We start from the raw sequence: 22,988 nt of genomic DNA, 5'->3' as shown, positions 1-22,988 counted from the left end.
AGGTGAGTTAAAACGGAAAAATAAGAGAAAGTGGATCCCAAGTCTCGAGGCCGCCCCCAATTTGATGTCCAGGTTCCCGCTTCGGTCTCCGCTTCTGCCCGACTCACCGACCGGGAACACCATTAAAGCCAAGCCAAGCAAAGCGGACTCTTCCTTAACTGACGGGAGGAAATAAGAAAAAGAAAAAGAAAAAGGAGATTAGATTACCTACTCGGGTACAATAATTGCATAATTGAGCTAGCTATTCGGCCTACCTATTCATTTGTTGCCCGGTCGTAATTCAATGCTAACCTCGGGGTTCGGAGTCCTCCTTTGAATCGAGATCCCAATGCGGCATCGTGCCATTTATCAAATCCTCCCTTTTGAAAAAAGTCTCGACTTTTCATAATACCTACCTACATATTATTTATTAATCCACCGTCCGTTATCCAACCCATATGCGTATACCATACATGGCTTAAATACCACAGTTGTATCGCGGATTGTCGCGACGGAGCATCGGGGCATCAAAGTGGCACCATGCGAAAGATCTGACCAGAATCGACGGGATGCGCCTGAGGGAAAAATGCTACTCTCTCCGCGAATTACCGACCCACGGACTCTGTCACCTCGGTAACTTTATCGCCTAGCCGGTCTAAGCGTTGCCCTGTCGGACCCCGTCGAGGTGAAAACAATTTCCACCCTTCGACCGTTTTGTATTCCCTTTCGCGAAATTCGATCACGCGACAGTAGTAAATTCCCATACCCATCAGGATGTCTGCTAAAATGCTCCCTTTTTCAGTACATAGCAGCAAGGGAAGCTTGTTATGTACCTACCTACCTAGATAAGAGACGGGTTTCGAAATATTAAACCCGGACACATTAATTGTTACATTAAGTCAAACTTCGGTAACATTTATTAACATCTATTTACGGAGTTAAGGGATGATGTATTGTACTTCGTAGCTACATGAGGCTTTACTTTTTCTCGCATCAACTTAGGTGTCACACCAATAGCTTCATCTGTATCGATATATTCATAAGGTACCGTTAGGGAAAACCCTTAACAACATGGATGTCCTGAGTGAGCATGGACAGGGTAGGCATCGGTACTCGCATCTTATCTTTTTTTCCTGCTTTTTTTTTCTTCTTAAGCCACCGTAAACTAGGAAACTAGTTCGGCTTCATTAAAGAATCAGTACCTAAGGGAGCGTTGTGGGGACGACGTCTGTTTTTATGATGTAAAAAATCATGCTGCTGCCGGACTGCCGGGATACTAATTTAAATGTGCCTTAGCGAATTATTAGAAAAGACATCTCAGATGATCATATCGAAGATCGTCACATGCTTGTTCGATACAAGCACATAGTGGACATACACTATCCCCAAGCGTACCCGGACGAAAGAAGATCCGTCTAAAAGATATGTAAATCGCTATTGGTATTCCCATATTTGAATTGACTTTAGCTCTACTGCGCGCACTGCTACGCTAGCTTGGCGACTCATAAAGGTGACCAATTATATATGCATGCATATATACAAACGAGAAGAGTTTCGTTATTGCCATTACTGTCATGAGACCAAGAGTCAGATATCGGTACCGTTTTTCAGTTGCATTATGTGTAGATACCTAATATACATACCTGAGCTATTCAAGATCTTGATTTGTCACTGAGCAGATCTGTTACTCAGTCGGTCGTGTCGATGCAATCTGCATCACGGGTAAGTTTACATTAGGTACATTGGATGATAGATGTACTTGACGTACATGTGTAGAGATACCGATGGCTTTCCTACGGATCCGGTATTTAAACTGATCTCATCCATCATCGTCACGATCACATGTTAAGATATATCTATGATATCCCCTGTTTTGCATCGACTTCACATTTCAGTAATTGGAAAAGCAAAATTGTTAATAGTGAGATCAATACCTCTAAGTGGCTATCCCCGTATAGAACTCGGGCTATTCTAATCCTAATTACAACACCGCTATCGCAAGATCTACGTCGCTGTATCCGCCGATATTCGCTCGCTATCCAAAAATGCGACTGCTAATGCGCTCGTTACCGCCATCTCTCTCGTTCATGTACATAACTGTACCGTAGTCCATCTCATCTCGTCATAAAACTAAAGGGGGGTTCAGTCTCTCGTCTCGTCCCTATATATACCATCGCTCGCTCTCGCAAGATGCAGTCTAGATAAAATTGCCCCACCCTGTCGCCTTAAATAGTATGCAACTCCAGCTCCCGATATGAGATAGTGCTGCTTCATCGTCGTGGTTGGCTTGCAGTCCATAATCCTTTCGACGTTTCAACCACTTTGTTAGCAGCGACACCGGGTCTTAAACTCGCAGGTACGCCCGATTCAGGGCCCATGCCACCCATATCTACGTCTTCATTCTGCGTACTCGAGTAGCCCGAATCGCCTTTTGCTACCTCAGCCTTGTCTAGCGGAGGCGCGCCCGGCTTCGGCTCTGCCGATCGGGTGCCGTCCATTAGGTGAGCATTCGCGTGGCCCTCCCGTAGCTTGTTGATGGCCCGCACCGTGTCGATAGCTGCATGTAACGTCTTGCGCGCGTTGAAGTTCTTCTTGACTGTGGGGAGTAGGTTTTGGCCTCTATCACCGTCGCCGCCCAGGCTATAGTCGGCGACGAAAGGATGAGATAGGGCCTCGTGCGCTGTCATACGCTTATTAGGGTCGACGGTAAGACACTTGCAAATGAAATCCTTTGCGTTATCGCTGACACCGCGCCAGTATTCTACTGGCTGGAAGCTGTAGTCAGCGTTTAGGATCGCCTGCATTTCGTCAAAGTCACTGTCGCGGTCGAACGGCGTGTATCCGCACAATAAAAAGTACGTAATAACCCCCATAGCCCATATATCAACTGGTTTGCCGTGGCCCGTCTTCTTGAAGATCTCGGGCGCCATGTATCCCGGAGTACCGCAAGTCGTCGTCAAGACGTGGAATTGCTCCTCATCCATAATACGCGACAGGCCGAAATCGGCAATAAGAAGGTCGGCGTTGTCTTCGGGGGTACGGAAGAGTAGGTTCTCGGGCTTAAGATCACGATGTACGATTCCGTGGTCGTGGAGATACGCGACGGCAGATAGTGTCGCGCGAATCAAGTCGGCAGCATCAGATTCGTAGTACGATCCTTTGCGGCAAATCCGATCGAAGAGCTCTCCGCCAAGCGCCAGGTCAGTTACAAGGTAAAGGTTGTTCATCGTCTCGAAGTAGTCAACGAGGGTCAGGATGTTTTGATGGCCCATCGAGACCTTTTTGAGTACGGCAATCTCGTTTCGAACCTAGCGTAGTGTACAAGGTTAATCTTTATGCGCCGTTCCGTCTGAAGACCATGTAGAACAGACGCCAAGATACAATCTAAGAAGAAATAAAACGCACCATATGTTCGCGACCGGCCATTAGTCTCTTATTAATAACCTTTGCGGCATAGTAACGACCCGTATCAATGTGTACACACTCCTTTACAACAGAATACGAGCCTGCGCCCAACGTCTTTCCCACCTTGTATCTACATGGCTGTATTTGAGGATTCGGACGAGGAGAGCCGTTGCTCGGGACAGTCGCGGCGGCGGTGGTGGCCATCGTAAATGATAGGGAAGGTAATCCCGTGGCTATAAAAAACTCGGGAAGGCCTTATGAGCGATATATATGCTTAGGTACTAGAAACGTAGTACTAGAAACGTAGGACGAGGTTATTAGGGTAGAGCAGGGCCTGGCTTATAAGCAGAACGAGAACAGATTCGGTGGTTGCGGAATGTCGATCAAGGGGTAAGTATCGTCATTTAAGGATAAGCAAGTCGCGCATACTTCGAATAACTTATTATAATATAACGAGCACTTCGTTATAAAAGGAGAAGATAATCTGCCGTCTCAACTTCAAGAGAATAAGTTAGACGGGCTGACGGGACGGGCTAACAATACGAGAGAAAGAAGCAGAAGGCTCCGATGAGAGACTAAATCGAATTAGCCTCGGGACGGATGTGCGCCGTCGATCCAATCGGGAGGGGCTAGTCGCAATTCCCCTGAGCTTCTAATCGTAGCGCACGTAGCAGTGGGGACACTGACAGGTGCCAGGAACGTGCAAAGTCTTTATAATAACTTTCCAGTCTTACAAAGTATTTTTGGGTGTTTTTAGGGTACCTAAGTTGACAGATGTTTTTATTTTGCGAAAATGAGCAAAGCTGAGACAATCAAACGGAAAAAGGGACTCAGCTGTTGCTCCACCTTTCTGCCCCTCATTCTAGGCGTTTTAGTCAGCCGCAAAGAAACGAGGTGCGTTCCATGCTTGCTACCGTGGGGGAAGGGGCAAAGGGGATAGGGGGAAACTACCTAAGGTTCCTATGTACCTCATATAATCACATGTCTTTATTAGATATTTTTCTATACAAATATTGCTATATCATGTTTATCAGAACCATGCCTAGATTTTTATAGACGTTCGTTTGGATCTTTTCTCCTCGTTACGGAATACATACTATTCCTCATCGATTTTTCGGAGTCGGCGATTAGCAGTAAGCAATTTTAAACTGCCCACATAACTCTCACTCGCTGACAACAGACGTCTACGGTACTCTGTTATGTATGCACCCAGTGGCCAAATTGACCATTCGTCAAAGCCCTTCAAGTTGAAGGCGTTTCTAGATGAGCGTGTGATACGTTTACTCGTCACCTCCCCTGCCTTTCCGAAATGCCTTTTTAGAACTTTGCTGTTTCTTCGCTCTTAGCCTGCTCTCGCGAGCTGATTTCTCCCTAATCCTCGTGCATCAGTAGTACTCCTACGTATTTGAGATAATACTCAAGGGAAAGTGTGAGAAACGGATAAGATGACCAACTTACAAGGCTTCGTACTTCTTAATCTTTTCACTACTAGTCATTCCTGGGACTTGTTCCCTGTAAATCTTCTGCAGTTCTTCTACCAGTTTCAGGTGATTATCATCAGTGTTGGCAGACCTGCTCCGTTGGGTCTGGGCTTGAATTGTAATGGAGTCGTTTCCTTTTGAATAGTACCTCGAAGAGCGCAACGCCAAACGAACGAGTTTTGGCAAGCCTTTAGACAACTCCTCGACGGGCCATACTGTTGTGGCTTTGCTCTCGGTCCTATTCGAATTAGACCAATTTTGAATATTAGCACGTATCGGATATACTCACTTGTTCACATGCTGCCCCCCAGGCCCGCTTGACCTAGAATAACTTGTCTGACCCTTTGGTAAGTTACTTTCGGTGAACGAGGCATGCCACTTTCTAGCTTCGGTGAGGTCATCTTGGTCGAATGCAGCATCGTACGCCCGATGCTGTATAGTGCGCACAAGACAGTGCGCTTCGTTGAAAGTCCTAGATAAGAGAGGTAGGGTAGAATTGGCTGATATAGCTCGTAGTGTCGCCATCAGGAATGGAATGTTTATATACGAGTTATCTCCGTCGTCAATGTTGTTAGACAAAAGCTTCTTAGGCTTTCTCAATTATGAGGTATTGCATATATTACATATAGGTACCTAGATACCTTCTTTAAATAAATATGGGTCATCACTGCCCCTATTCATGTCAACTATAAGGTACTTAATATAGGTAATAACAAGAAAGGGGAAGAATAAGAATGGGTAAGGACTAGTAAGGACTATTCGCCTGCCTGTAAAAGCTCTTCGAGATTATACAATCCATCTGCTTAGAGGATAAGGATGCCAGTTTATCTTTTACAATTAAGCATAAATTCTTCGTCATGGTTTCTTGATATCTCGGCCGGCTTACACCCAATACAGAGAATAGTGATTGCTATGATCTTAACGGTCTTAACGACAAACACTAAGATACCTACGTAAAGTTAATATTAAGATAAAATAGGCGGTTTTTCAAGCTGCGAATGGTTTTCGTAAAGGATATGCAGGCATCATCCTTCGAGGGGACCCCTGGGTTATCCATTTCCAACTTCTGCATGTTCACTGGGAGAAGATTCAGACCAGCCTAGCATACTAAATTAGGTCGGCAAAGATAATTTTTACGGAGCTATTATATCATTGGATTGGTCCCTTGAATAAACTTCGGGGATTGATGGTTCCTATGTTAGTTGGAGTGCTAGTGTGGAAGCCCTTAAAGCTTTTCACCGGGTACCTTAGGTATTATGCGAGAACTTTCGACCTTCTTAATAAGGTCTCCTAGCTGCTCAGCGACGAAATACGGGTTGTCCTTTTGGATAAAATGTCCAGACTTTGGTGCAATGAGTGGCCCTTTTGCTCTTTCTGGATCAGTCAGCCCACAGAGTCCTTCGTTGTACTTCTCCCACATACTGTCTCTTATTAGCCAGATGTTCTATTAGGGAATAATCGTCCATTTACGGCTGAGTATACATGACAGCCATGTCCAATGGAACCTTCATCATAGCCCATTCTTCCTTTGACAATTGTTCAAGTTCGTGGCTCACAACGGTCACCCAAGGACCTTTATCCGAACACTTCGACCCCTTAAGCTTTGGCTTTTATGGGTCGGGAAGAATGTTCTTAATATCTCGTCGATCAAACCCCTCCTTGTTCTTCGGAATTGCTGCGAATATTGTAGTCGTTTGGTGTAAGCGGCTTCGTATACGTCAAGCGAGGTGCCAGGGGGAGTCACCTGTTCTAGATTAAAGGACGGGCCCTTCGAATTCGGCCAGATGCTCTCGTAGTCATCATTTCCGGGATTCGAATCGAGGAAAAAAATTCCCACGAGGACTCTAGGATGCCTAGCTCAGATACATACTGTCAGCTACAAGGCAAGTAGCGAGTTGTAAGTATCCTCTAAACTGGCATAAAACAGCAAACCTTTTATAATCGGTAAAGTACATGAAGTTTAACGCGATTCATTAAGATAAAAGGAAAAACCCTTGCAATGTACCTTTATAATAAATATGATTGGCCAATCTAATAATATAGACTTCTTTAGCCAATCTCGATGTATTAATACTGAAAATAGTGGGTTTGCTGTTTTATGCCAGTTGAGGGGATATAATGTATTACTTGTCAGCATATCTTCGCGCAATATGTGCCCCTATGCTATTATTCACAAAGACAATACGCGAGGAACGATCAGGACATCAAGTTTGAATTAACTCGTGGAGATCATCTGTGACATCTTCTATCGTGTGTGCGTATCCAGGATCTTTGCTTGGCCAGCTTTCGCGCGGATCTCTCGGAGATGCGCCCTGGCCATATCGGTCATAGGTAAGTATCCATGGCATAGGAGAGAAGCCAGATTTGTGTATCAGTTCAATGGTAGGCTTTCAAACGGCTTGTGGCAGTCCAAGGCTATTCAAGCAGACGACAAGGACACTGCTTGCCACGTCGCCTTGGTAAAGCTCATAGGAAATTGGGGCATCTGGCTTGGAAGGGAGTATCACAGTAGGCATGTTGACTTACAGAAATGATTTTAACAAATTACAAATCCAGAACAGATGTTTTTATTGACAGTGCTTCTTTCGGGAGTAAAATGGAAGATATATTTGAGAAGTTAATAGTAGGAAAACCCTATATGTTGAATCGTGTTAGACATAGGTCCCCGCGATTCTTATATACACGGAATACAATGGTAGGTGTAATACAGATTAAATATACAAGAAATACTGAGAGATATCGTGACTGAAAGCTTGAATGTATTGATGCTCTCCTTGAATACATAGACAGTTTTAAATCTATCGTAGCCTTAATGTGTTAATTAAAATGTCGTTAAACTCACAGTACGACCTCTACCTTTGGATTTCCCCCCTTTTGATTTTTTTTATTAGGTAAACCTTCAACTACCAGGTGTACCCATCCCTGGCTAACTCATCGTATGATTTCCAAATTGAAATAGAAACAAAACCATATAATTCCAAAATACCAATATGCCTATTAGATAACTAAGAAGGACTTGCGGTTTCGAAGGTATCGAAGATGAGGCCTATCACATGGTAAGCTTTCTTTTGGTGGCCTTATCAGAAGCTATTATCTTCTATTAAAACGGCACTTTTATGGTATTTTTAACTAGGTCAGTAATCTATCAAGGAAAGCAATTGTGAACTATTTAACAGAAGCGTTAATGATAAATTGCCAAGCTTGGTAGTTGAAATGCGTTTGTACGTGACAAAAGGGGGGGAGGAGGGGGGGTAGCACCTACGTCATACCGTAGGTACTTACTCAGTACCTAAGGTTAGGTGCATATTCCTTTATCGAATTATAGAATGCACTTAGACGAGATAATTGGCGTAGATTCTTCAGAGGCTTAGGGTTGCGATATGGGCGTTATCAATAGAACTCTGGCGGGGCTCTTCAGGTATCTAAGTGACGCACGGACCACATACCCCCACTAAATTGACCAATGGCGCATCAACCAAGTCGATGCTTCTGTCCAAGTTTCGCTAGAGGACAATTCCTTTCTTGAAAAAATTCCTGCCCTCTCATTGTTAAACCTTGCTTTAAAGCTGTCCAGCCTTGTCTGTTTGCAAAGCCTCAAACACAAGCCTATCTCTCCCAGCTTTTCTCCTCGTCCTGCCGAATCATCTCGGATAATTCTTTGATGGTTCCATTTATCTTACTTTTTGGCTTCAATTGGATGTTATTGTGCCATTAATTGCAATCGGCTCTTGATGCCTTGACAATATAACCTGACATCCATCACAACATACAGAACTCGCGCGCCAATACGATACAACATCTCTTAGACGGAGCCTATCTGTATTCTTTCTTCTGCACCTATTCCAAGTGTAACACTGCCTCCCACCATCTATACACTTATACGTACCTATCCACACCCAAATCAACGTCCTTCACCTAATTTTTACCTATTTCATCCACCGTCTTCCTTTCTTACCAGCTGAGTCCCAAATCTCAAGCTGTCCATTGATCCAGTTACCGTGACCTCTGCCAGCATTGATAGCCCGCCACCTCGGATGGATCAGCCCCAAGACGACGTCACCAGCTACCCAATCCCAATATATCTCCATTCTTGTTCTGGAGTTTCTTGGACTCGTCTGGCCAGCTCCGACAGCAGTCGAGCTTAATTCCAAGGCTCTCAACCCTGGTGCCGTGGTGCCGTATATTGATTCTAAAACAACATTCTCTAGACTGTCTTATCGCCTCATGCTACCTGAATGATCGAGAAGGCCCCTACACATTTGGCAACTGCCGACCTTACTCCAGTATCTCCGGAGCCTCTTCATCTATCCTCTCCTGTAGTAGTACCTAGTCTGCAAGACCAGGCCGACACGCTGTGCACGATGTCGCCATCCAACGACGGCCCGGTCCCCTCGGCCTCTGTAGCAGCTGTGGAGCAAGCTGAATCGTATCAGAACAGTCTCCCTGCTAGTACCGGTCAAGATAATACTTATAGTGGCAACACTGCTATTTCACGTCGGGACGGTTTCGTCGTCGATATTAACGGTACTGGGAATCAGGGTGAAAGAGCTGCATTGCTCGGAGGTGAAAGAGACGCCCAGCACCCTGGTCAGCAGAATGGTGCTGAGGTCCAGCAAGATCAAGATGTATCCAACACGATCGAATCCAGTATTAGTTCTGCTACGTCTGATTCCTTAACAAATGGTTTTGAAGTCACCGCTCCTTCACATGACCTCTCTTCTACCTCTTCTACAAGCCCTGCTCAGTCCGTGCGTCAGCCTGCCCTAAACTTGAGCCCATCAGAAGCCCAAGAAACCCAAGAGCCGCAAAAGCCACAAGAACAGGCTGTAATTAATTCGTCGACCGACAATTCCGGTGTACCTCAGCCACCTTCAGCAGCGCCCGCTGGGGAGGATGATCGCCCATCAAATGCTGCCAATAATGAGCAAGACATCCAAAACATTCTCGATCAGATTATAGGAAATGCCTCCGTGGGTAATGCCAGTCAAACAGTGGTTCCGCAGAGTTCTGCCAACATTCCTGCTCCCCCGCAAGCAGTATCACTGCCACCTAGACCCCCAATGCCGCAGTTCCCCCCTACCCAGCCATATGTGCATCCCGATGATAGTCTCAATTACCAATCAGCATTATCCTATCCTAATGCCAACGCCAACGCCTTATCTACTCTTCCGCCAGCTCCTGGCACTTACTCTACTGGGGCTCCCGGAACGGCTCTAGAAGCCCGTAATAGCAATAGCCTTCCACCCCCACCAGCCTCGTCCCTTAATGCCTTGCCAATTCATTCGTTCCCGGTGCCCCAATTTGACCCTACTTATGCTGCAGCTACAGGTACAGGTTCTTCGTCGCAAGCTTCTGACCAACACCCACAATGGGAAGCTTTTCTCCAGGAAGAACGTCGTTACGTATCAGAAGCCAAATGGGACCGTTTCCCGGAAGGATCAAGATTATTCATTGGCATGTCTTCTCAACTTAATCGCAGTGGTTTGACTCCTAACAGTTATATAGGAAATCTGTCTAGTGACCGGGTCTCTAAGAAGGAAGTCTTTGATATCTTCTCCAAATATGGACGTCTCGCACAAATTTCTCTCAAACAGGCATACGGTTTCGTGCAATACCACACTCTAGAGGAAGGTCAGGCTGCCATGGACCACCTACAAGGGATAGAAGTCAGGGGGCGTAAAATCCGTGAGTCACATTACTGGATTGGAACGATCTGTTAGGTGCTAATAAATTATAGACCTTGAATTCTCTCGCACTCAAAAGAAGGAAGGGGATGGGGAGAGGCGAGGAAACAGGGTTAAGAAAGAAAACGAACGTCACGATGGTGGACGCGGACGACGTGACGATTATCGCCCAAGTCGGCAGCCATCCCCGAGGCGGGGAAGTCACCGACAGCATGGTTCTTATGATGGTAGCCGCGGTTATTATAACGACTATAGCACTCGTGCGCGCTCGCGATCTCCTGGCTACGGAAGACGCGACTCGGACCACTACCGTCGCCGAAGTCCTAGCCCCTATCGTCGACATCCATCTGAAGTAGAGCTCGATATTCCTCGTCGCTATGGAGGTGATATTCCAGATGTACAGTTCGTACTACTCCACGAGCTCGACAGAGACTTTATACGCTGGGCCGAGAGAGCCTTTCTCAACCAGGGATTAAGGGTGCAGGTTATGTTCCTTCATCCTCATTTACCTCGAGAAGCCGTGATCCAGCGTCAAGTGATGGAAGGCGTCCATGCGGTCGTCGAGCTAGATCATCGAGCACAACAAACTGGTGTTATCTCCTTGCAAGTATTTAATCGCTCCGGCGGACACGCCAATGTTCAGTATGATCAATACCAGGACCTTGATCCCAACATCGCCGCGCAGCTAGTCGGCCGCGCCAAATCTCAAGTTCAACCGCACAATCCCTACGGCGTTCAATATCCGCCTGTCCAATATGCACAACCCCCACAGCCTTCTTACCCACCCCCGTCATATACTGGCCAACCTTATCCTCCCGCCAATATTCCAACCGGTAATCCGAGTGGCTCTTTAGATAACGCCACATTGCAGAAGATCCTAGGTTCTCTCCACAACCAACAAGGTGCTCCACAGGCTCATTATCCCGCGCGATCGGCTGGAGGCGCGCCTGTTGATGTAAATTCGGTACTAGCAAGCTTAGGGGGAGCCCACAGCATGGGGGCTGCTGGGCATAACCAGCCGCACAGCGCAGGTTACCCGCCTGTGCATCCGAATGGTGTTCCCAGTGGCGATTCTTCACAGCACGTCCAAAATATCATGGCACAGTTGGCGAGATACCGGCAGTGAGCTAATAACCCCTGTATATATCCTGAGATGAGTCACTAGTCGATCTCGTCTAGCATCTTGCCATTGCGTGCAGTGTAGATAGATGCATCTGCCATCCATGGGATTTATGGAATAGGTGTTAATGCTTTGTACGCATAGAAAAGATGATAGCTTTTGCTAAGGGCATGAACATAAACGTTGCGATGGCGACGTTTGCCTAATTGAGCTGATTGGTATATATTGTACAATGCTTTTAGTGAGCCAAGTTCTGTTTGAGCCTTACCTTTTAAATACGTCCGGTATCACTATATAAATATACATGACCTTGAAACATGACAAGAGTATGGGGCCCTTGACAGGCTAGGTAAAGTAGGGCATCTCCATAAACCGAGCACTTCATAGGCGTGCGGTCTTTATATCCTGCCATCTAAGCTAACTAGTGTCTCCCTTGTCTTCTCCTCAGCTCTTTTTAGGGCTGGCTCTCCCAAAGAAGAATCGGACTTTTCCGCTGCCACCCCCTCAGGAGCAGTCTTACGGAGCCATTCCTCTAATCGACTCCTCAACTCGTCAATCGGTTTCCCTAGAACATCAATACCTCGGTCTTCGCACGCAAGCACGACTTCCTCATCAACAAGAACCTCTACACCTCCGCCCTCGCGCAGCATAGCATCATCAGCTGCTATCCGTGCAATCGCTCGCTGCGCCAACGATGCCGCGAACGGACCATCCAGACCGATCTTATCCCACAGGGAGCTCGTCAGCCCGAGAGTCCGGCATATGTGGCCGTTGCTAGCCGGTTCGCTACCCTTTAACGGATCGGGCCGGTAAAGTAGACCGCGGAAGCTGGCAGCCCGCCTGGCCTCGGAGATGCGCCGTAGAGCATCGGCTTGCTTGGGGATGCGGCAGGTAAGCGGCGTGAGGCGCGGGAACAGCAGTACCACAAGCGGGGTTAGTTCCCCGCATACGATGAGCAGGACACCGAAGATCGGGAGGCGCGAGAGATCGTGTCGTACGCGGCGGCGCAGGAGGACGTCTGATCGTGTTGGGAAGGATATCGAGTCGGGGACGAGGGGTAGCCGGGTGGAGGATTGCGAGAGGAGCTTTCTGTTGGTGAAGATGGCGCGGAGACCGGTCTTGTAGAAGGTCATGTATGCCTTGCCGAGGTGGTAGAAATACGTGAAGATGGAGGACGAGGGGTCTCGGGTCGGTAGGTCGAGAGGAGGGGGGCGTGTCGAGGCTGGTGGGTTGAGGGTTGTTGAGGCGGGGAGGGGAGATGTCAAGCGCTCTGAGGAGGAGACGATTTCAGAACTCGACTTAGGCGCTTCTTTCGCTTGCGACGCTGTCGATGCGGCTCGGCGCTGGCTCGTCCGGGATATTATCTGCCATTGCTTTGAGGCGCGGCTCGTAGCGACGAGGGACACGAGGGCAGATGACGATCCATTGGGTCTGAGGAATTGGGAGTGGACGCGCGCGATGCGCAGACCGGCGTTGAGGGTCATCGAGGGGGAGGGGGGGGGCGTGCTATAGGATGTTGTCGTATAGCCGCGGGGAGTATATAAAAAAAAGACTGTATGTATTGGGAGGAAAGCTGGAAATTCTGGGTTAATAAGCTTGGGTATTTCGTACTTTAGGTAAGATACGTTAGCTGCGCTGCTACGTCAGCGTAAGTGGCTGTAATCTAATCTGATAACGTTGTTATCGATAAGATAACTATAGATTCAACATAACTACCTCTGTACTTCGTAAGTACCTAGCTTCATTATCTCTCCCTACCCAATTCTAAATTCTATTTGCTTTGGTAATAAAGGCCGACATAGTCTAAAATATATATTTGATAACCTTCGTTTATTTGTTAGGTAGTTAATACTGTAGTTTTCCATATATGTCTCCGGATCGTTTTAGTAATCCGTATGTCGTGAGCAATTATCAATTATCTGATAGGTCTGTTAAACCACCCATGCTTCTAGGGCTTACTCGAGGCTGAGATTCCTTCAATTAATCATATCCATATGCGAATTATCATATATACCTCCATTTACTACAATATAGCCCCCAGACCGAAGCCAAGAAAATGGATGTCCTATCTATCCTTGTTTTCTTCATCCCTGGTATCCCCCTTTTCCCATTTTCCCGTTCAGACGCTGAAGAGGCGGAATTGTTTGAACCCTCGCGCCGTAGTAACTTCAAGAAAAGATGGGTAACACAAAGCTTAGATGGGACTGTCATTTCGGTCGAAATTGATGAATCTTATAATATAGCCCGCGATTCTAAAAGAGGCTTCTCTGCTCTTGTGTCGGGGTTGTGGAATGACAACCTAGAATCGTGGTACCGATTAGAAGGTTATGATTTCCTTGACACTGACGAATCTCGTGCTTCCGGCCAAAATAACAAAAAGGTGCGACCATATCTCAGAGATTTAAAGGAGTTTGTAAAGGGCCCCGATAGAAAATGGGGTCGGGCGATTCGGGCTATACGCTGTATAGCTGATGGTGGTGGGGACTTGAGAGGTGATAATACCACAACCTTATACACTTAGAAGTTATAATGAACTAATATTCTTAAGTTTTAATCTCATGCGGAATAATCACATCCACGTCAGTTCGTGGCTATTTTGTGGGACATCCCGACCGCTCTCATATTGCCACGGAACGGTTTGCGGCAGAACTCATGAAGCTTGATGATATATACTGCAACCTAAGAACTAGAAGAAACCAGAGGTCTCTGTTTCTCCTGCAATGTCAACATGCCGCTCTAAATATCTTTTCCAATTTCCTCGAGTTGATGGCAATAACTTATACTGATCGCCGGAGCCGAGACTTCGACCCTCGCTTATCTGGGCTTCGACGGTGGCAGCTTGAAGCAATAATGAGCGACTCTCAACTCTATCGAGAATTCTCAGATTGCGGAAGTGAACTAGTGGCTACGATAGAGTCGTTACTAGACATAGTCATGAGTATAACAGGGAACGAAAACGAGGACCAACAAGCTGCGCTCCTGGTACTTGACAAAGCTCTTCGAGGTTGCTGCAAAGACACCAAGCTACGCCTCACTAGGTTCTCCGATGGCCTGGAACACAGCCTCAAATTTCTGAGCATGGCTCGAGAGTTAAACCAGTCCGGCAATGTTCAGAATTTGACTCTTCTGGCTACCATTTTTCTGCCCCTATCGCTCGCTGCGGGTGTGCTCAGCATGCAATCAAGATTCAAAGACTTGGGGACTTTACTATACGACTTCTTTGGTGTCGTGGTCCTCCTGGCGACTATTGTCGTACTCTTCCTCGGCGCCATGTTTATCTTGGCTAATATAAAGGAGCTCGAGAGCAGGCTACTGAAGTACCAGATTTACAGACATTTTGGGCGACGGCTTCTTTTGAGTTCATTCGCACTCATACTAATAACCTTCGGGGCTCTTGTCCTGTCATCCTTTGTTGTGGGCATGTTCAAGGATGTCGTCCTTGGGGCTAGCATCCTAGGCTATGGAACACTCGTATTGGTCTTTGGGCCAATAGTTATCGCGGCTCTCGTCCTGGGCGTAAGATTAATCGTAGACGTGTTAAAGGAAATCTTTGAGCGTTTATTCGGTCTTATTACCGGGGGGATAAATCGTAACCAGAAAAATAAGCAAAAAGACGTAGAGAAGAATCCAGGACCGCAGCAAGGAGAAGCAGAATCCGGAGGGAAGGGCGATAATGGAGATCCGGCTACAGAGGTCCAGGTACAAGACGTTCAAGACGTTAAAGATACAGCTATACTATCGGATAAGACTCCTACTGATGCAGTTGACGGAGAATCTAGCCGGTAACCAAACAGATGCGTTTCCGGTTGTTTTGACTCGGTTGGCTGCTCTGAGATGGCCACACACTACCTACCCGGCTTGACGCGAGCACAAAGTATGGGATGTATATTCCTTGAATATGATTACTAGTAATTTGTATATATAAATCTTTCTTATATTCTGAGGTAGTTAGTCATCTCCTACTTAAATTATGAGCAAGTGAATCTCTAATGAAGACAAAATTACAGATGTAGCTATCATCAATTTCCATATCATACCTCAACCAATGGTAGTTGGAGGGGACGGGGAAAGATATACGCGAGTCTGCCCAAAAAGTGACAACCTCCAAATTGTCACGAGGTGGAACCAAACAATATGGAAACAACTTCGTAACATTCCCCAATAATATGGGCTCCTTGAGACCTAAGCTGTGACGAGTTGGTTCAATACACATTTGCAAGCTAATCCGTCGCAAACGTCGCAAGATATAGGTGAAAGTTCCCGGTTAAGATCCCCCAACACACCTGTTGCAGCATAATGCCCACTAATCATAGCCGCAACGATCCCACGAAACAGCCCACAGGCGTCACCAGCTACCCATACAGGTGCGTTGAGAAGTCTCAGAGCGGTGTCAACTTTGGGATACCATCCAATGCCTTCCAAGGTTGGTCCAATGAGTTCCGCGTCGATATCTGAAGCCAGATCCTCGAAGGAATTTGCAAGAGAAGTGAGTCCCTTAATCATTAACTCCCGAAGCTTAGGACCGTAGATGCGGTCTAATTGCGCCAATGCCTGCGGATCGCCTTTGAGAACGTCGGACACTGGGAGTTTGTAGTGGACTTGAGTATTTCCAAGGGACTCTAATAGGGGTTTCAGCGTTTCTTCAGCGATTTCAGAGTCCGTTATCCGACAGTTGAATCCGCAGTTGGATAAACCGGTAGGCGGACAGTCTGATCTGCCAGATACAGTCCACAGTCCACCCGTTTCAGTAAGACAAGTTTCTCCACGCCGACAGACACAGAATGTGCGCCACTCAACACTCCCATCAGCTTGCTTGATTCGCAATTTTGGGTCTAGCTGTTTCATGCCACGAAAGAAAGCTTTGTCGCTGTGTTGCTGGATGCGAAAACCCACTTCCAACCGTTTGAAAGTGAAATCGGTGGCCAATTGCTTCAGGGAGTATTGTAGTGGACCGAATCTACCAGTGGCCATGATCACCCGCCTGGCTGTGAGCTGCCGTGACACTGCTTCTGATGTGGACTCGGCTTCTACACGAAAGAGGTCGGCAACCCGGTCGTAAGATATGCTATGAATGTTCGTCTGGCTGAAGATTGTAGCTTTGGAGCTGGCGACCAGTCCGTTGACGAACTTTAGACGGCTATCTAGAGACAGATAATCTGACGGGTAAGCCTTCAAGATCCATTCGTCTACTCCTGGTTCGTGACCCGAATATTGGTCTATATTTTGAGGGAATGGCGGAGTGTCAAGTCCAGCATCTTGAAGGACGGAGCAGGTCCACTCATAAGCTGTCCGCAGTCGGTCGCCGCTGAGAGACCATAGCTCAGACGCCGAAGGGAAAAATGAGAACTTCCCATCAGAGAACAGACCTGCTCCGCCATGACCCTTCGTAGCATCGTTGAAGTCTTGCCGGTCACGGTCGTAAACGGCTTTGCCACTGTCGACAATGGCAACTCTCAGGTTAGTAACCCCAAGGCGAGAGCATGCAGAAAGACCGGCAGGGCCCATTCCAACAATCAGTACGTCAAAGTTGGTTTCCATATTGGATCTCGAGCGGCAAACAGAACAGATCAAATCTAAATACTAAGAAGGCATGAAAATGTAACAGAATTATATTCAACGAACCTCGATCACCATCAGCCCCTTTATACTACAGGAATAAGAGACCCGTCTAAGCACTTTTCGCATACTAGTTCTCTAGAAAATGTCGATAAGTAGGTACTTCGGGGAAATCCGGGGAACTCGGGAAACACTACATGGAGATTTCTGACCGTTCCTCAAAGATATGACTCCCATTGAAAGACAAAAGCCGAGTAAAGTATCGACCTCTACGACATCGTGATATCTACAACTGGAGGCTTTCGCGTCAGACGTAACCTTGGCTCTGACCTCCACCAGAAGGCTACTCCAAGCGTCCCATGCACCATCATTACACGCCGACACTAATAATCTTTCTATAATTTCTAGTTGCCTATCTAGTAGATTGTCCACGTCTCTCGGACGTTGAGAAAAAACATCATCATTCTGCCGGATTCAGGCCGATCGAAAAATAAAACCACGGTGAAGACACCGGGATTCACGTATGCAACGTGATCACTCGACAAGCTTCCAGCGGGTAAACCAGTAAGCTGACTGATGTCTCAATACTTAAACCGTATCCATTCTGCGAATTCTTAATCTCAGAATTTATAGTCTGAGTCAGCATGTAAGAACCATTAGGCTAATAGGATAGGGGTACCAATAATGTTGTTCTACGGAGGCCATGAGCTTCAGTAAACTCAGACTTTACAACGATAAAGCGGGCTTTGACCATGTCAGATTAACATAATTGTCATTACTTAATAGGTATATTCGACAAATGGCCTCGAATTAAGGACTTGGCAGCGCCTGTAGCGCTTGGCATGCTGGATGTTTAAAGAAAGTTACTGGGCAGAATGGGGCCATGCTATTTTACTAGTGGTTTTGGTGGGTAATCTGTATGGAAGGGCTGTTATGGTAATCTGTAACTAGTATGACTCTCAAAAAAAAACTGTATATGAATGTGATTAGTTGTATAACGTCGGCATTTGAAGGTGCGTAAACACATCTCCGGGGATTCTCCTAGACCTTGAGAGTCTGTATGGAAGTATGGAAGATTCCGGGGTCGATACGTGCTGTATCACTAGGTTTATATGAAAGTATTATTAACAGAGATCTTCCTCAGACAAAACTAATATACTGAGGGCACTATACTAGGTATTAGACTTACCAAATATCATCAGCTCCCGACCAAGCGGCATTGAATAATCTCTCTCTCATCACTCCCAATCATGGAAACATTGAAAGTTCCTGAGAACGGGATCATGGCCTGTCCACCTGCATCATTAGGCAGAGTCCCTGAAGATGATCCGCCAGAATATTCCGTATTTAGTTCGCGGCAGCGAGCCATCATCATCGCCATTGCCAGTATCATTGGCCTTCTTAGCCCTTTGAGTTCGAACCTATACACGCCCGCCATCCCCTCGATCGCGGACGACCTGGGCGTCTCGAAGGGGTCAATAAACTTGACCGTCACATCCTATCTCGTACTTCAAGGCATCAGTCCAATGCTCTGGAGCACAATAGGAGACCGCGTCGGCCGACGACCCCTCTACCTCATCACCCTTCTTGTATACCTAGGTGCATGCATTGGGCTCAGCTTTTGTCGATCGTTCGGGCTTATGATCGGTCTACGCGCCATACAGGCAATCGGATCGTCGCCCACCACTTCCATTGGCGCAGGTGTCATTGGTGACCTGGTGGATTCGAGACGGAGGGGCAGGTACATGGGTTTCTACAGTGCTCTTGGTGGCTTCGCCACCGCCTTCGGCCCAGTCCTTGGTGGTGTCTTTGCTCAGTACACAGGATGGCATGGCATCTTTTGGTTTCTACTTGCATTGACAAGCATGCTGCTACTCATCACAGTGTTAGTGATGCCGGAGACGAAAAGAAGCATCGTTGGGAATGGCCAAATAGAGTGTTCGCCGTATTGGCGGCCCCTATTTCCGTATTTGGACGCTCCTAAGCAAATCAAGAGAGTCGAGAAGATCAACCATTCCACAGTTGGCTTTCTTCCTATTGGGTTTCGGCTGTTGGCATCTCCAGAGGTCTTCTGCTGTGTTGTCTTCACCGGTGTGTGTTACGCTGTGTGGCAAATGACCATGGTAGCGGCTGCCACTCTATATTCAGAGAGGTACTTTCTCCAGGAGCGAGATATCGGACTGACATACATCTCGAATGGCGTGGGTTCTCTCTGCGGGAGTCTGATCACCGGTAAAGCTCTTGATTGGCAGTACTCGAAACAGATGAAACATCAGAACAACGAGAGTGATACAGTGCAAGACAAAATCGACAACATCGAGCGAGCCCGTATATTTCCTCTCATACCGCCGACAATACTCTATATCATATCTGTTCTTGGGTTTGGCTGGGCAGTCGATGTTCGGGGCCATGTTAGCGTGCCTATAATACTGGGTTTCTTTGTCGGAGGGTTCGATACTTGCATCCTTGCTGGCTTCTGTAGGTCATCTTCTTCTGAATATGAACTCACTTGTCTTTTTGAGACTAATCCATACCTAGCAACCCTAGTGGTCGACCTGTTCGAAAGTCAATCATTCAGCGTGACCGCCACGATGAATCTATCGAGATGTCTCTTAGCCGCTGGCGGAACTTCTCTCATACAGCCTCTGATAGAAAGACTGGGGGTTGGATTCGCATTCACTGTGTGCGCGGCTGGCTGTGTGGCTGTTTGCCCACTTGCTGCAGCTGAGCTATTTCGGGGAAAGCATTGGCGACATAAACGAGCCAAAGATCAGTGATACTGAGTATCGACATCCTGTCACATGGCGAACCTAAGAGACCGGAAAATAACAATGTTATTAAACAAGGAGTTTTAAACTACCTTTTACCAAAAAATGCGGTATACTGCCACACAGCCGATACGTACTATTAGGACGTTGAATGAGGCAATGTTGATGAAATTACTGGTGATCTGATTGATTGAGTTAAGATCGTGAGAACGAGCGACGCACTAGTAATTACAGTAATTTCAGAGATTTCAGGTCGCCTGACAGGGATGACTATTCTGACGATAAGCCTTCCAAAAAGTCGGGCTCTTGTGGTCTCCCTTGGGGGTGGGGGCTCTGTTTTGTACAACGGATGTGAGATGTGAGAATGCATGACTACTGGTTTCACCAATTGGAAATCGGATGCCATATTGTGCTTCCCCGTGCGGCTCCTCGCATAGGTAAGAATGAAGCTATGCAAAGCCTCCCGAAACCGGCTCAACGTGCGTTTAACCACGCGAATGATTCCCCGAAAGAATATGAGACAAATAGCTGTTCTCGATAGATGGCTAACATTTTTTTCCAGAGTTATATCATCATAATGCTCTCCCCTCGACCTAGATTCCGAATCCATCTCTTGTAGTCTTCATTATTGTCCAGTGTTGTTTGCTCAAAGAGAATTCATTCCTGATGAACGTTTTGGCGGATGCATATGCGTATGCCCTCGTTGTATTGTTGAATGGAATAAGCTCCGTGGCCTATCGTCTTCACCTTCATATATATCTAATTAGAGGACCTGCTTACAAAGTATCAAGCTGTATCACACAACTCAAATTCCTGGGAGTGTACTGGAAGTTTAAGTGGATGGTAAAGAAGACCGCGTTACGTGCGTAGCTAAACTCGTCGTCTGATCATGCGAAGACCTCCTTATTTCATTCGCCCGGCATGTATGCTAAAACATAAAGTTTTCCGCTTCATTTCCTAGGTATATAAATATCTATAGCCATTCCATATATTATTTGTCTTTTCTAAAGTTCTTATTGTTAGGGACGAGTATTTCGACTGACCTTTGATAAAACCTTTTCTATTTAATTGAGAAAGCGTGTCAACAAATCAAAATTTCAGCTTACAACCATACATGGAGCCTCAAATCCTACCATTAGTATCCATTACCACGAAGCCAAGGGCTTGTTGGGTATAGAAGTCATGTCTGTATTAGTTTCTCAGCCGGGCTCTCGCTCCCCGGGTAGCAGCTCGGGGGACCCACGCATTATCCCGGCCGTTGATGTTTAACTCCTCGGAGTATAAGTGGCAAAGCATTATCCTAATCGGAAGCGAACAAAAGCGTCCTGCCTATAGGATAGAAAGGAGTGGGGGTCACTCGATTGTTTGCTTAGGTGAAGACTAGTTTCATACCTTACGTGAGTCCTAAGGCTATACTTATCGTAAATTAGAGAGAATTCACCCAACGGTAGGCTACAGGGGAAATATCTAATGCAGTATGATGTTAGGGTATTCTTTTGGCATGAAATGAAACATAGGAGTTTATCACCGAACGTCGGGTTTCCTTTTGTGTCTGCGATATGTGCACGATGAAGGAACCAAATCTTCAAGGCCCGAATACAGATAACTATTCCATGCGGCCTCCCGGTAGCTCTCGTTAAATATGGACTCAGATTGGATGGAAAAGTCAATTCGTTTCACTCAAAATTGATTATTGCTACACGGTGGATCGTCACCACCTGAATCGAGAGCAAACATAGACCTTGACCCCCACGCCACGCGCGAACAACGGCTCTTAAAGCAATATGTGTACTTCCGAATATGTCTTAGGATACGGACCATTAGAGCCTATGCCGTTGACATATTGCAAATGAACTTATATGGGACTGTGTGAGAGGGGAACTATGGCATCTGCGATAGTCAACTTGTGGGGGTCCCCGGTTTCGCGTGGTGGGTGGGTATTTCTATAGGAATTTTCATTGAAATTTAAATCATGATGAATAAGATAGTAGTGATAATCCCTCATCGACTTCAATAGAAGAGAGAATACCTACCATAATGAAGAATACCAAGTTACCTATGACTAATCCAAGTCGATAGTAATTTAGACGAACCTAATCCTTGAAGCCCCTATCCGGTGTCAAGAAGTGGTCAGGGGAAGATATGGACAATCGTTGGAAAGTCTTTCGTAGACACACCACGGTTAGGTAATAGCCAAATGGAAATGACCAGCGAGCCTGAAGGACAATTCAACGCCCGAGATGTCTCATGGTTGTTACTTTCGAACGCCTAATGAACTTATAAAGGTTCCACCACACGTGTTATACATGTGCTGGGCCGGGACACTGCTGTAGTAGTCTGTCGTGAGACCATCAGGTGTCGGTTCTATCGGATATTCGGCGATTAAGAAGGGTATTAAGTACCGCCGGGAGATTTTGTATGGGATCTTAAGAAGGGCGGATGGGTTATAGCACTTAGTCGTGGGGGTCTTATTCATCCGTAAGCGGTTCATTTAGACTAGGTGCAACTGTAATACCAGATCCCAGATGCACCAATAACTCTGTAATAAAATGTCGGTCAAATCCTCATATTTAAGCAACAAGGACTATGAACGGCTTTGCATCGGGTTTGCTATAATTTACGTTACCTTGGTAGCGCCGTACATCAGATAAAACAGTCTCGGAATGAGACTGCGTTCGACGACGGCTTAGTACACACAAAGCCGAGCGTGAAGAGGAAATAGATTGCGAACGAATGGAAGCTCATACCTTGGTAACTCCTCGTCGAAGTGGACGGAGGAGGCGGCTAACTAAATAATAAAAATATATATAAAGGGGTAAAGGCTATGTCAGGTCTCTTCATTTAATTGCAATTTTTAAATATACTACATTGGCACTAAATCTAATCACTCACATACAATTTATACGAGGCCCATAAGCTACATACATAACAAAGTACCGGCCATTTATTTCACGAGCGTAAAGATTGCTTCACCTCTATAATATATAAGGTACCG

General features: G+C 46.4%; 7 protein-coding genes across 7 annotated transcripts; 3 read left to right on the top strand and 4 right to left on the bottom strand.

The window, feature by feature from the left end:
* Positions 1-1,622: 1,622 nt before the first annotated feature.
* On the bottom strand, positions 1,623-4,294 carry F5Y00DRAFT_235595 (calcium/calmodulin-dependent protein kinase type I). Its single transcript, XM_048007585.1, has 3 exons — positions 3,385-4,294; positions 1,748-3,287; positions 1,623-1,690 (listed from the first exon to the last, which is right to left on the bottom strand). Exons 1-2 carry the CDS (start codon positions 3,586-3,588, stop codon positions 2,250-2,252), a joined length of 1,242 nt encoding a protein of 413 aa, XP_047865320.1. The 5' UTR covers positions 3,589-4,294; the 3' UTR covers positions 1,623-1,690; positions 1,748-2,249.
* A 62-nt stretch (positions 4,295-4,356) lies between these two features.
* F5Y00DRAFT_66055 (uncharacterized protein) lies at positions 4,357-5,426 on the bottom strand. The gene is made up of 3 exons (XM_048013979.1): positions 5,155-5,426; positions 4,843-5,103; positions 4,357-4,755 (listed from the first exon to the last, which is right to left on the bottom strand). The coding sequence occupies exons 1-3, from the start codon at positions 5,388-5,390 to the stop codon at positions 4,665-4,667; spliced, it is 588 nt and encodes a 195-aa protein (XP_047865319.1). The 5' UTR covers positions 5,391-5,426; the 3' UTR covers positions 4,357-4,664.
* Positions 5,427-8,381: 2,955 nt separating this feature from the next.
* On the top strand, positions 8,382-11,876 carry F5Y00DRAFT_235590 (uncharacterized protein). Its single transcript, XM_048007584.1, has 3 exons — positions 8,382-10,319; positions 10,371-10,550; positions 10,603-11,876. The coding sequence occupies exons 1-3, from the start codon at positions 9,101-9,103 to the stop codon at positions 11,673-11,675; spliced, it is 2,472 nt and encodes an 823-aa protein (XP_047865318.1). The 5' UTR covers positions 8,382-9,100; the 3' UTR covers positions 11,676-11,876.
* On the bottom strand, positions 11,877-13,179 carry F5Y00DRAFT_235589 (uncharacterized protein). The gene has a single exon (XM_048007583.1). The coding sequence runs from the start codon at positions 13,151-13,153 to the stop codon at positions 12,068-12,070; it is 1,086 nt and encodes a 361-aa protein (XP_047865317.1). The 5' UTR covers positions 13,154-13,179; the 3' UTR covers positions 11,877-12,067.
* Positions 13,180-13,433: 254 nt separating this feature from the next.
* On the top strand, positions 13,434-15,575 carry F5Y00DRAFT_66020 (uncharacterized protein). Its single transcript, XM_048013978.1, has 2 exons — positions 13,434-14,161; positions 14,218-15,575. Exons 1-2 carry the CDS (start codon positions 13,726-13,728, stop codon positions 15,453-15,455), a joined length of 1,674 nt encoding a protein of 557 aa, XP_047865316.1. The 5' UTR covers positions 13,434-13,725; the 3' UTR covers positions 15,456-15,575.
* Positions 15,576-15,851: 276 nt separating this feature from the next.
* Positions 15,852-17,207, bottom strand: F5Y00DRAFT_269367 (FAD/NAD(P)-binding domain-containing protein; the record flags this gene model as incomplete). Its single annotated transcript, XM_048012430.1, has 1 exon — positions 15,852-17,207. One exon carries the CDS (start codon positions 17,205-17,207, stop codon positions 15,852-15,854), a length of 1,356 nt encoding a protein of 451 aa, XP_047865315.1.
* A 1,268-nt stretch (positions 17,208-18,475) lies between these two features.
* Positions 18,476-20,002, top strand: F5Y00DRAFT_269365 (major facilitator superfamily transporter; the record flags this gene model as incomplete). Its single annotated transcript, XM_048012429.1, has 2 exons — positions 18,476-19,703; positions 19,764-20,002. The coding sequence occupies 2 exons, from the start codon at positions 18,476-18,478 to the stop codon at positions 20,000-20,002; spliced, it is 1,467 nt and encodes a 488-aa protein (XP_047865314.1).
* Positions 20,003-22,988: the final 2,986 nt, after the last annotated feature.

Source organism: Daldinia vernicosa, assembly GCF_022497035.1.
Source record: "Daldinia vernicosa strain CBS 139.73 unplaced genomic scaffold F5Y00scaffold_20, whole genome shotgun sequence".
Lineage (NCBI taxonomy): Eukaryota > Fungi > Ascomycota > Sordariomycetes > Xylariales > Hypoxylaceae > Daldinia > Daldinia vernicosa.
Note: the sequence above shows the minus strand (reverse complement) of the source record. Positions and strands in the feature narration are given on the sequence as shown.

Excerpts from the sequence above, each read along its gene's own strand:
- F5Y00DRAFT_66055 (XM_048013979.1), bottom strand. The coding sequence starts at position 5,390 with ATGGCGACACTACGAGCTATATCAGCCAATTCTACCCTACCTCTCTTA. Across the intron at positions 5,104-5,154 it reads GGGGGGCAGCATGTGAACAA|GACCGAGAGCAAAGCCACAA; the intron begins GTGAGTATATCC and ends TAATTCGAATAG. Across the intron at positions 4,756-4,842 it reads ATTAAGAAGTACGAAGCCTT|GGAGAAATCAGCTCGCGAGA; the intron begins GTAAGTTGGTCA and ends CACGAGGATTAG.
- F5Y00DRAFT_66020 (XM_048013978.1), top strand. The coding sequence starts at position 13,726 with ATGGATGTCCTATCTATCCTTGTTTTCTTCATCCCTGGTATCCCCCTT. Across the intron at positions 14,162-14,217 it reads TGGTGGTGGGGACTTGAGAG|TTTTAATCTCATGCGGAATA; the intron begins GTGATAATACCA and ends AATATTCTTAAG.
- F5Y00DRAFT_235589 (XM_048007583.1), bottom strand. The coding sequence starts at position 13,153 with ATGACCCTCAACGCCGGTCTGCGCATCGCGCGCGTCCACTCCCAATTC.
- F5Y00DRAFT_235590 (XM_048007584.1), top strand. The coding sequence starts at position 9,101 with ATGATCGAGAAGGCCCCTACACATTTGGCAACTGCCGACCTTACTCCA. Across the intron at positions 10,320-10,370 it reads AGGATCAAGATTATTCATTG|GAAATCTGTCTAGTGACCGG; the intron begins GCATGTCTTCTC and ends ACAGTTATATAG. Across the intron at positions 10,551-10,602 it reads AGTCAGGGGGCGTAAAATCC|ACCTTGAATTCTCTCGCACT; the intron begins GTGAGTCACATT and ends AATAAATTATAG.
- F5Y00DRAFT_235595 (XM_048007585.1), bottom strand. The coding sequence starts at position 3,588 with ATGGCCACCACCGCCGCCGCGACTGTCCCGAGCAACGGCTCTCCTCGT. Across the intron at positions 3,288-3,384 it reads TGGCCGGTCGCGAACATATG|GTTCGAAACGAGATTGCCGT; the intron begins GTGCGTTTTATT and ends ACACTACGCTAG.